The following is a 13,391-nucleotide window of genomic DNA, read 5'->3' on the forward strand; positions in this document are numbered from 1 at the left end:
GGGAAAGGGCTTTCTTACATTATGTTCATTAGAACAAAAACTTCTTGCATGGTGTTAGAGATTTTTAGAGAAATTTTTAAAACAACAAAAAGCTGTTACAAAGAGTATTGTTAGCATGATGTCTGCATTTAAACTGGCAACATGTAATAAAATATGTGCTATGGACATGGAGATAAAACAGAGCGGATAAAAAATTCACTTGATTTAGTAAGACCTAATGAAGATTACTTCTTGTTATGCTGCACCAAAATTCCTATACTGTAGTTGAGAACAGGTTGCAAACTAGGATGTGAAACTATGAGTCACAGACCATATTTTGGGCTCAAGTACTTCCTCATCCTTCCTTTCTTCACCATGATTTGCTCTTTGCTCTCCAAAACAAAAATGCCAATGTGGCTCACAGGGCAGAGACCAAACTTTAGTCCATGTTCCAAATAGGGGGGTAAAAATCTATGATTTCTCAAGTATAACAGGACTCACTCACATGTTACCTGTGACACCTTCCCTCTTACACCTAGGTATGGGGGAGAATTATTTTCAGGTTTATGGCATCTGAACATGCAAGCTCTGTTTTGTTCTTATTCTGCAAACCACAGTTCCAAACTTAAAGAATTTTGGGAGATTAAAGAATTTTTGGGACTCCTGGTACACAGTGTAAAGTACAAACTAGAATTTACCATTCTCAGCCCAGAACATATAAAATAAAAACGTGAGTTCCACTACACAGAATAAATAAAATCTAAGCACATCTGACCTGACACTGACCTTCCATAGGTCAAATTTAGGGGTGCCCTGAATGCTCAAGAGATTTCCCCTCAATTCCTTGTTCAGCAACCAGCAGAGACTTTAAAGTTAATCAGCATTACCTTTAAACTGGAGTCTGGAACAAGGTTCAAACAAGCTAGCCATTGTTAGCATCAATCTGCCTGCAAACAAAATGCTATGTTATGTATAATGCTGAATGGGGAAGTGATGGAGGAATTTTCTGGGAAGGGAGGAGGATGGGGGCACACAAGGCCATGGTGCATGCCCAGTCTTTTACTCATGGTTAAGAGATCAGGAAATATTACAGCTGTTCTGGGTCATATGCACGGGGTTTACTGAACCTGCATTGCAAAGGAGCGCATCACCACAGTAAATCACAGTAAAGGATAAATAAAAATGCTCTCAAAAAGAAACCTCACTGGGACAAGCAGCATTCCACGTTTTCAGTGCTGTCCTTAACCACCCTGGTCTAAATGGAGGAAGACAGAAATACCAAAACTTCACTCCTGACGCAAGATATTAATTTGGACTAAATGGTGTTTCACTGAAAGTGATACTTACATCATAGAAAAGTTTTCTGTCTGCAGCAAGCCGTTTTGATGCCAAAGTCTTTGTAACATGATAGAAGGTAAGCAAAGCTCTGTGTTGGCGAAGATCGTCCTGAATTTTAACAGATTCTACAAGGGTGGGAATGAGTTCCGGCCACTGCCTAGGGCAATCTAGCCGAGCAACTTTTGCTATCAGGACAGAAATCTGTGTCGCAATCTATAAAGACAACCAAAGGTAATTAACAGTTATTGTATGGCCTTGTGTGTAGCATAGCCAGGAGATCCTAAGATTGTCTGGCAGGCAGAATTTCTAGCACTTTTAGTGTTATTCACCACTAGGAGGTGAGCCACACTTTTTTCTAGACGAGAGATGTTTCAGAGGTGGTTTGCCAGTCCCTGCTCCTACGTGAAGACCCTGGTATTCCTTGGAGGTCACCTTTCCAAATACTAGTCAAGGCCGACCCTGCTTAACTTTTGAGATCTGACAAGATCAGGCTAGCCTGGGCCATCCAGGTCAGGGCACCTAAAAGTAACACCGAGAGTTAAGACAGCAGGCATATATTTCAAGGTCATGCCCATAATCTAAAACAGAGTTAATGATTAAACCCACTGATTTCTGTTTTAACAGCCTCACATGCCTGTTGGAATACCAACTAACATCTTAACAAAGTTAAGCAGATGAATCCACTCAAAAATTATGCTGTAAGAACAAAGAACTTCCCTGGAATTCACAGTGTAACCCTCAACAGTTATACCATTCTAAATTCACTGAAGTCACTGAGCTTAGAAGGTTGTAACTTTGCTTTTAAAAATGTACTGCTAACAGTTTATCCTCCCTATGCATGCACCCTGCACAACCATGTTCTCAGATATTGTCATGAATTTGATACAGCAGTCTGGATCTTCCTTGCAAATCTCTACGGATTTTTCTTGCATGAAAGTCTATTGAAAATTTAAGAAAGGAAAAGCAAAAGCAATTTGCTAAAAGAATCTCCAGATGCACAATTACTGTTGGTACAAGTGAGCTATCATGAATATTTTGCTTACATGAGCAACCATGAAATATTTCTTTAAATGTATAATTTCCCCCCAAGAGTAAGATCCATTCCATTATGAATTTAAGGAAATTGAAAGGTACACATTCTTTGGAAGAGAATTATTAACCTTTTTATATCATTACTAACCTGATTTACTGGCTCATTGAAGTTTGCAATAAGCCCTGCACGCAATGTAGATTTCTCCTCTTCAGAAAGAGCGCTGGTTAAACACAAACATATATTAATGAGTAAAGACAATCATAAAAAATCCACAAAAGTACAAACTTTTCATTTCCTAAAACCTAAGACCTGAGAGCTTTCTGGGCTTGGCAGGACTATTTCCTGGCAACATTCAACTAGAGGGGAAATCATGCAGGTGACCGTAAAATGGTGATGTACTATGCAGGTCTACTCAGATATAACTCTCATTTTAGTCATTGGGGCTTACTCTCAGGAAAGTGTTCTTAGGATTGGAGCTGAAGCATCAGACCAATAATGGTAGTTCACTAAAGTTTTCTTTTCTTAGAATTCTTAGAATTTTTATAACTTCTACATATTTTGTGAACTTAGCCCTTTCAGAAAATGACTCAACCTTATTAAATCAAGTTATGATACCACTGTGATATAATGGATTATACTGAATTTAGCCCAATAGTACCTGTGCTCAAATCCCCACTCAGCTACAAAGTTCACTGAGTGACTTTGGACCAGTCACTTTCTCTCAGCCTACCCAGCTTCACGGGATGAGCACCATGTATGCTATCCTAAGTTATCTGGGAAAATAGCAGGCTAGAAATGTGACCAATAACAAGTGTGCCTGCTTTACTTGGACACTACATATAGATTCAACAATTTTGCTGCCACACAAAATGTCAGTAGAAGAACAAATGTTGCATTTGACTTAGTTGTAAGGTTAACAGCATAAACTCCGGGAATTAAGTACAGACTGAAACGCTAGAAACAGGTGTGTGACACGCGGGGAGATTATACACTAAAGAAAGAATGCCTGAGGTTTAGTTTGCCTGGTACATTTATGTCTGCAAAGAAAAGCTGGCTGGGAAGTTTTACAATTATCTATAAGAGCAGCGAAACTAATAAAAAGGTGATTTGTTCAAAGGGTACAGGTAAGAGTATGACCCTATATGCTTCTCTTCCAGGCAACAGCTGTGCCCACTAAACCTTGTATGGTAATTTTAAAAGCAGCTAGCAATATGGAAGCAAGCACACAGGTCATAGTAGAAAAAGAGAAAGCTCTACTCTATTTAGATCTTCCTTCGTGCTTCTCTGGAAGATGCCAGAGCTTGTAAGCAATTTATGAATATAAGTACAAGTCAAGGTAATCTTAAATATAAGTATTTTGCTGTTTATGACTCCGGTTGCAAAAACAGTAAAGACAATAAACAATAAATAAATATTAGTATTAGCAAAAACTCTTCAAAATGTCTAAATACATTTGTTGAAGAACTATAAGGATTTGGGCCCTTGTTAGGAATTTGAACCATTTTGCTGTCTGAAAAAATGCATAACATGATGAAGAATGGCAAAAGATGAATACATGTTAAAGGAACATTCAGAGTATATTGATTTCAAAAACACTTTAGAAAGGAAGGTTTAGATATAAGAAATGAAAAAGACCAACCTGTTCCTGTTATGCAATACTGACACCTACTGGATGGTTGAAGTAATCACACACTTTCCTCCCCCACAATTGCACTTTCAGGAAATCATTCATGATTTAGAAACTTCTCTTTAGCACTGAATGTTAATGATGAGTTGCTCCATTTAATGATGTTAATAGCTTTATGTTGATTATTAATTTATTCACTTAACCACGTGAAATTAGCTATGTAAACATTAACTATTATTAACAAACATATGTACCAACAAAGCTGCAGAACAGATAATAGACTCATTTGAATAACTGAACAAATGTTCCATTTCAGAAAAGCTTGCTGAGTTCACTTCAGTTGGTGTATTGACTACACAGGCATTTTAGAAATGTGTTAATAAAACATGAATCCAAAAATGCATTACATTGCAATATATGGTGTGAAATAATTCAGATTTTATCCTATGAAATTTGCCACCTTTAAGCTGTAAGAAACTTATGGAAAGTGGCACATAAAACGTGTATAAATGTAAACAGGAAAAGTTAATAAATTGTCACTAAGCCATGAAATAGAAATTCTACTACTGTTGAAAGACACAAAAATAACCTAGCTGATAAGAATGACTAATGATCAAGGCAACACCCACCCCATCCCACCTCTGGCAGAAATGTCCCCCACAACAGTGTTTCTCATATGAAGGTGTGCAGGTCAGAACCATGGCACAGTGGAGGGACGTTAAGTCTTTCCCACTCAGAGACACTGTTTTTCTTTTACTTGAAACAACCCTGCAGAGATAGTATTCGTGCTGCTGGGAAAATATAACAAGAAATGGTAGCTCAGTAAGTACCATTCAGGTCAGGAAAACAGCGGGGGGGGGGTGGTTAAAATCTAATCACTCGTGCCACAGTGCTGATCAAAATCAGGCCCCCGTTGTGCCAGCTTTTTAAAGAAACAAAAAGCAAGGGGACCACCATTCACAGAACTCCCACAGTTACAGACATGGTAAAAAAAAAGCATGGCACAGGTACGCTCCACGTGATATAGAGAGCTAATTGGTGATTGTCTACATGTTATAGCTGCTGTCTTGGGGGCAATGCCAGGGCTGGAGGGGTAAGAGATTGGCAACAGTTGCCAGGAGGGGGATAAGAAGGCAGTGGCGAAGGTGGTCATTGCCACTGGTGAAACGAAAGAAGGCAAGCAAGGACCCAAGAATCTAGTGGAAGATGTGCCCTCCCATTAGCTTAATGGCAGTAATTTGCGTGCATATGCGTGAGAAGGAAGCTTAGAGCAGAAAAACAGTTGCGTGTACTTTCTGCTCCTAGACATCTACCCTCCTCCCTACCATGCAGCTGCTTCTAGGTCCAGCCTTCAGCCCTTAACTCCCCCCTACAAAAACCATCACTGGCCAGCTAATTAGGGGAGACTTGGAGCTGAATGCATGCCCAGCTCTCCTCCATGAGATCAAGAAGAGAAGAGTTTGGATTTATACCCCGCCCTTCACTACCCAAAGGTGTCTCAGAGCGGCTTACAAACTCCTTTCCCTTCCCCTCCCCACAACAGACACCCTGTGAGGTAGGCGTGGCTGAGAGAGCTCTGACAAACTGCTCTTTTTCAAGAACAGCTGTGCCAGAATTATGGCTTGCCCAAGGTCATCCAGCCAGGTGCAAGTGGAGTAGGAAATCAAACCCGGTTCTCCCAGATTAGAGTCTGCGCACTTAACCACTACACCAAACTGGCACAAGAGGAAGGAGGAAACAAGGGCCAGCAGGGAGAGGCGATGGAATTCCTGCTCCACCACCAACAAGTTCTTGTGGGTGGCCTTCATGTATTTTCCTTTAAGATACTCTTTCCACACTACTTGTCAGAAAATTAGTATTTTGCAGATCACCAAAAGCCTATAAAACACGCTACTGCAAACAAGAGATAGAAAATTCCTTCCTTACTGTGGTGCCACTCGTCTCCAATACCGGTCAATTCCATTTTTGAAATAAAGCACCGCTAACCACCGCACATTCACATCCAAGGCATGATTTGTGACAATATTCTGTAAGGAAAGTATAGAATTCAACACACTTCTTTATCTATATAAAGAGACATATATAGATATCACATTACTTCACTATATCATGTGTCAACAGTGAAGAATAGCACAAGGGAGATTAAAAAATCTATATAATTCCAGTTGGATTTAACGGAAACAAATACAGCTTTAAGAAAAATCAATATATAGAGCCGTTGTGTCTTTTGCATAATAAGAACCACCAATCACCACTTTGAGGGGAGAGGTCCTCACAGAGGTGTGGAGGTGGGACAGTTGTGGGGAAAGCTCTACTCAACATTTAGGTGCACCAGTATTCATCACCAGGAATATAATAAATACCACATTTTTCTGTTGCCCTCAGCTTTAGAGAGATTAGAGTGTTCTGGACAGTGCTGGGGAACATTCTGGTGAACTGCTAGCTTCTATATTTCAATGGAAGAGTCTCTGCTTTTTTGCTTCTTCATCCCAGGAGCCTTTGGGGCATCTTGGAATCCATCTTTCACCCATCAACATGTCACCTAATAAATTCTGCAACACTTTCAGATCTCCAGTTTGAGAAAGCTACAAACTGCAGGTTTTTGGCTCTTTCAACATGGCCTGAAATAACTTTTCCTTTCTTCCTTCCTCATGCTTTCCACATGATACAACAGCTGCAAGAATAAAAAGGTGTGTGTGGGGGGACCATTTAGCATCCTGAGTTCTAAAACTAGATTATCTGGATAAACTGTGCATGTCTTTACCCCTAGCGTAATTAACAGCAACGTGATTGGGTATGAATGTGTGTGCATGCACATGTATTTCTGTGGGAAAAGCAATGTGGAAGGTGAAAGGGTTAACCCCATGCAGGCGCTATGGCCCTGATCCACCCCACCCCCTGGGTGACTTTTTAACATTTAAAAATATGCCTGTAGATCTGATTATGGATCTCCCTACAACATGCAACATAAACACAGGCCACAAAAAAAATTCTATCAAATATGGCAGACAGGACAGATGCAAGCAATTTCACAATGATTAGTCAGAACCACCATGGACCTTCTGTGTAAAAAATTAAATACAAATGGCCTGCATATTGAAAGTAGTAAAACCGGTCATTATATAAATAAATGAGTAAGCTCTGTTAAACAAATACAGAGCGATGCACAGCAGCAGTGCTTGTGAGATTGAAGAAAAAGTATTCGAGCAATGTCCTAGGGTGATTTCTCAAAAGAACATACCTTCTTGTCAATTGCAAAATCAAAGATATAATTCTATATAAGAAATCATAATCCATATTATATCTGATTTACACTATCTTCTAGATAGTCCCCCCCCCAATTATATATTTTAGTTCTCACAATGCTCAGCAACTAGAAGAAACCAAGCCTAGTGAAATCACTGTTAACCAGTTCCTCAACCTACCTACAGAAAATGAATTCAGTTAAGAATAGTGAAAGTTCTGGCATTAGTATTCGTATACACTGTACAAACGATGGATGGCATTATTCTAATTTTTATCCTTTATACAAATTCATACTGTATTGATATTACATGTCATCAGTTTAAGCACATCAATAAAACATCTACTGAAACTCCTTTTCATTATAAATTGTGGTCCATTTCAGATTCTCATTCAATTAAATGAATTAGCATAAACAGCCCTTGGGGCCATTCTTCTGAATTGGAATAGCTAGAAAAACATTTCCAGTTCTTCGGATCTAAAGCAAACAGACTCCAACTTTGTTATTTAATTCCAATTAAAATCCAATTCCTTCCTTTAAATTACTATGGCAAGGATAAAAGAGTAAAAGAAAAGCATATCCCCTGATCTGCTAGCTTTCTGCAAGTCCTTTGAAACATGAAATAACATTTAAACATTTAGGGAAGATGATGCAACACACTGCACTGGCACTTTTGAGCTGGTGCAGAGCTTGTTTCAAGCGTGTAAAGACAAAATTCACAAAGCCCATTCTTCCCACATCTGTACTAGCTTGCTCACAGCTGGCGACTACGATGAAACAGGCATGTTCTGAGTTTCAAAGGGGAATTGATAATATACTATTTTCAAACTGAACATAAGCTATTTTGAAATCCCCACCAGTGAATGAATGAGGCCAAAGTATCTGACACAGAAACAAACCCCGTTGCCTCTTGGTCCCATTCCCACTCTTCACAGACTCAAGGCCTATGTAAGAGTCTAAGCAGATTAGAACCAGTCCAGGAAGACAAGGAAAGGAGATGTTGCCATACAGAGTAGAAAAGAGGAAGAAGATGGCAGCACCAATCTGCCCTGCTCATCCCAAAAGCATTCTCAGACCTTACAAGGACAGAGGAAGCTTTTCTCACCCTACCCATTCCACAGACAGGCATTATCATAGTGTATCTAGCACAAAACAATGGCTGCAACTCAACATGCATATCTGTTTAGTGATGTACAGCTGTCCTTTAAGGGTATCTATCCAAAAATCCTATGCGGTTAAGGATTCAGTCTCAGTTCTAGTTAAGACAGCACATATACTAAAATTGGACAAGTCACATCCATACCACCAATCTTAATGATTCTAGGAACCTAAACTGAAAGTTCGCTCAGCAAAGCACTTCATTTATTCCTCTAGAGAGAGGTTGTTGGGTTTTTTTCCTGGGGGTTGGAAGGGAATATGCTCTATTACAGGAATGAGGCTTTAATCCTGTCAGTTAACACGCATTTCCAAATCTACTGGTCACAAAAATAAAATGCAAGAAAACATGACACTTATGTTTCTAAATCACTATGCATAAGAGAATCACTGCAACAGAAAACATGTTCCTTTCTAATAAGGTATCTACTCCAGAATAAGGTCTACTCAAGCATTGTTGAAAATCGCTACAACACATCACAGTGAAGTGAAGATAATTATCAGTGAAGATAATCTTTATCTTTTTAGAACATCCATTCACAGAGCTGAGCAATTAGTACATTGTTGTTCATTCTAGAAAGACAGTGAATATGAAAAAGTAATGCTAAAAAGACTTGAGAAAAACAACTGCATCTCACTGCAGTAGCTTACCAACAATACTGAATAGAAACCTGGTTGTGTCTCCCACTGTTTCAGTTGTTCCTCAGCTGGTTTCAGCACAGCAGTATCTTGACTGGTGGCTTGAGTCAAGACCCGAAGTACAATGCTACTGGCACTATTAAGATCCATGAAAATCTGACAAAGATATTTGCAGAGAAAAGTATTAGCATAAAGATATACATTATGTAGGCTAGCCTATAAGACACGTCTGGCAACTTAGCCAACTTAAAGTCTGAATTTCAGATGTTAAGGTGATTTCCACTTCAGAACACAGCAGGGGAAAAATACCTTACTCACTGTAATAAACAACTCATATATTATTGCCTCTGTTTGATCAATATGACAACATGCTACAGAAAGACTGATGAACAAAAGGTCATGCAAGAAGTCTCCAAGAACTAAACTTTGCTAGATAGAGGACACTGCTGCCAGAACGGAAACCATGCAAAAATACAACCCACTCTGTATATCGCTCCCCCCTCCATAACTGAGAAGTCTGTGGGAGACATTAATCCAAAAACAGCCATAATGAATTAGGGTTACAAACCTCAGGGTAGGACCTGCAGTTCTCCACCAAATTACAATTAATGCCCAGATAAATCAGTTCCCCTAGAGAAGAGAGCAGGATCTATGGCATCAGATCCCCACATAGCTCCCAGAAAATTCCACCCTGCCCAGGCACTGTCCCAAATTTCCAGGAATTTCCCAAACTGGATTTGGCAACTCTGTTTTTATAGCCAAAATGAAACTTATTTATAATTATAAATATTTGTAAATATTAGTCAGGCAAACAGCTTATTCACCCAGTCACTGCAACAGTCCTGCCCTTTTCTGGCCAATCCCTCACCAGTGGCCTGGATCCAAATAGACATCGGGGTACCCACTGTTGTATCTTAACTGATCTGATGACATCAAAATTGACATCTGATTCTATTTGTTTACGTGATTCCATTCTTTTTTAAATTGTTATGTTAGAGTTGTTTTTACTTGCATCATATTGAGACTGATGTGAGCCGCCCTGAGCCCGCTTGCAGGGACGGCAGGATATAAATCAGACAAATAAATAAATTTAAAATAACTTCCTGGCAAATCAGGCAGGGAAGGTTTTGAAAAAGAGTTGGCTCTTCTTCTTTCAGCTAATTAGTGCAAAAATGACTAAAACTGATATGTGTGGGCAAGCAAACGAACACAACATTTATGAAACAGTCACTTTCGTGGGGTATCTGCAGACTAACTGGTACTGACGATTTAATAGCACCACTCTATAACATTTAAATATTCTGAACATTAATAATAAATGTAACAATGGTGTCCAGACTTTGGAAAAGAATGTAATAATCAAAATATAATCCAAGTAAAGGCAGCTTCAACCTTTATTGTAGTAAGAGGTGCAAAATAAAACTATTTTTACCCCATAACATATGTCTGGAAGGCAAAGGCCTATACCAAGAAGTCTGCTTTTACCATGTGCACACGGGAGGGAAAAAGAGGAAACAGCTTGTGTGTTACAGGTCTGCTCATCAACTGGTCCCCTTATGTTCACGTTGCTTCCATGTTAGTGCTGAGACATACATTAGAACAAACAAACCTCTGACCGGACAGAACAAAAGGCAAAGCATTAGCAGAGGAAGCTGAATCACAGCTGATTCAATCACGCTGCCTGGAACTGAACAGGAATCCCAGGAAGTTGCTGGAAAAGCCCTCTCAACTCTCATCCCTGGCATTCAGCTCAATAATCAAGGTCTCTTACAATCAGCATGCCTTTAGCCACTAGCACACCCTTCTAGCCACTAGCACACCCTTCTGAAATTAAATGTTTCCATTACCTAATCATAGGATCCAGGCCCATACTTGGGTTAAATTCATTAGTTTCATTTCTTTTCTTTAGATAAGTTGATCAGAACTGCCCACCAAACCCATTACTTTGCTCAGGCTCAACCTGCCCCAGAAAACATTTGTTTCCTGCCTGGAAACCTCCCAGGACCCAAGACCACCTTCTCTCCCTTTTGTGCAGTCAGGAGTTAGGACAGAAACCAATCACCTTCCTCCGATCCCTCCCCTTTTCCTATGCACATACAGAAAACAAATCTTTTGTCCTATATAGTTTAGTTTATGGGTTAGTTTCAAGCTGGCTCCAAACAACTTGTGTTTGTATATCTGTAGAGGTCCTTTGGTATGCAATATCTATAGCTCCGTCCCCATCTGGATTTACTTGTTGCCTGAACATCTGGGCCTCTGAGACCGGTGGCTATAAAACACTTTCTCTCATTTTGGCCTCTCCTTCCCGGCCTGATGGGGGTAACATATTTGAGTGCATACCATAACTTGCTCTTTAGTGATCACTTGGTCAGACTCGACTGTACGACTGAACAACAACAACAACTAGTATAATGTACCCGGGATTAGTAGAAAAGAGCAACAGTCTAGCAGTACCTTAAAGACTAACAAAATTTGTGGCAGAGTATGAGCTTTTGTGAGTCACTGCTCACTTCTTCAGATACTCGAAGAAGTGATCTGAAAAAGTGAGCAGTGCCTCACGAAAACTCATACCCTGCCACAAATTTTGTTAGTTTTTAAGATGCTACTGGGTTTTTGCTATTTTCTATTGCTACAGACAGATTTACACAGCTACCAAACTTGTACTTGGTATTTTTGACTGATTAAGATTCACTAATCTCCCTGCATGTACAATTATACTATTTCCCATTTTAAAAAATCATGATCTTCACTTTATCTGGGTCTAGTGCTCCTTCTGAATGGCTTTTCTCCCTCTTAATTAAAGATAACTTATTACTGGTGTGGGAGCCTTTTTCAAATAACTGGTATTCATTTGTTTTGGACAATGCTGAAGCCTAAGCTAGCAGCTCCCAAGGCAAGGAGTAAATGAAGGGTAGGAGGAAGGCAATTTGCTCACATGGGGCTCTTTTGGTGTGGGATTAGAGAAAGAGGCCATATTCTCTCAGACATGTGTCTAGGATGCACACATAATCTGATCATATGAGGCAACAAAAGTGGATGTATTTATTTATGTAAAATAAACAAGAGTCAACTTTTCTCCCACAAATCTGGGACCCAAAGTGGTTAACAACACAGAATTAAAGAAACAAAAGCTAGAAGCCAGCCACAGAATTTATAAAACAGTTTTCAGTCTAAAAGAATACCTACTGCTGCCCCTCCATGAGTCCCCAAACCTCCTTCTAAAAAGTTTAAGCTCAAAGCCTCTCTTGCAAGTCATCAACAAGGAGGCTGCTCTCAAATGTTCAAAGACGTGCTCCATAAAATGAGGGCAGCACTTGGAAGTGTGGCCACGACCCCTACTACTAGAAAAGTGAGACAGAAAGCACTGGTGATATGACCAAAACTGCCACACTGGTTCATCAGACACAGTACATCAGAGTATCTACTAAACCCTTATCATGTACTTGTTAATCTAGAATGAAAAAGAACTCTAAGCACTTGGAGTAAGAGACCAGGCCAATTAAAAAATAGGTAACATTTTGCAAAGACAACAAAAAGTGTGTGGTTTTACATTAGGCAGTTAACGACTGGAAGCCTCTACACTACATTTGACTCCCACAGAGATCTTATCTAGTTCTTCTAAAGAGGTGCAGAAAACATGGGATGTATGGGTTGAAGCATTGTCTCTCATCTGTTTTTGGCCCTCTAAGAAAACTGATTGCTAACCAGTATTCTGAATCTTTCAGAGACAAAACAAGCCTGTGATCTAATGTTACATTTGTTTATATCTCCTTCATGTCTCATAAGAAACTCCCCAGGTAGCTAACAATATGGGACTACAGCACGCAAGAGTTTAATATACAGTAAGAATTTAAAGCATAAAACTACATGACAACAACGTGCTGCAAGAGCTTTTCATATATCCAGCTTTTTAAAAATGTACCATCTCCTGCAAGGTTGTATCATCAAACAGCCCTCCTCTAATGCATGGTACACAGAGCCAAACATGAATGAATGGCTGCTATTTCAACCACAAACAACATAGGCTAATGCAAGGGTTTTAAAGATATCGTGTTTTTATTTGCTTTCCTATTCCAATTTTTTAAAAGGAATAGATTTCTTTTATTTAAACAATTTCTCTACAGATTTTATACATGTTTAAAATCTGGACTGTGGAACTTTAGCATTAGACACAGAGAATACAGAATTTTCCAGGCATATTTGTATTCATTAGGCATCTGCTCCAATGTACAAGAAGCAGTTTGGCAGAACAGAGAACTCTAATTAGTAATTTTCTACAAAACATAAATTTGTTCTCAAAAGTCTTTCCCTTTTAAGTGTGAATTATAATGATTGTGTTATCTGATTAAGAAAGCAAAACAAACACAATAGAAGCC

General features: G+C 39.3%; 1 protein-coding gene across 1 annotated transcript in view; it reads right to left on the reverse strand.

The window, feature by feature from the left end:
- Positions 1-13,391, reverse strand: part of IPO11 (importin 11) — a 107,682-nt gene that overhangs the window by 85,815 nt on the left and 8,476 nt on the right. The window contains exons 2-5 of the mRNA XM_015416384.1: positions 9,028-9,171; positions 5,904-6,004; positions 2,498-2,570; positions 1,327-1,530 (exon numbers count right to left, since the gene is read on the reverse strand). Coding sequence (XP_015271870.1) covers positions 1,327-1,530; positions 2,498-2,570; positions 5,904-6,004; positions 9,028-9,165 — 516 coding nt within the window. The 5' untranslated portion in view covers positions 9,166-9,171. The remainder of the gene's footprint in view (positions 1-1,326; positions 1,531-2,497; positions 2,571-5,903; positions 6,005-9,027; positions 9,172-13,391) is intronic.

Source organism: Gekko japonicus, unplaced genomic scaffold (genome assembly GCF_001447785.1).
Source record: "Gekko japonicus isolate JY-2015 unplaced genomic scaffold, Gekko_japonicus_V1.1 scaffold1441, whole genome shotgun sequence".
NCBI lineage: Eukaryota > Metazoa > Chordata > Lepidosauria > Squamata > Gekkonidae > Gekko > Gekko japonicus.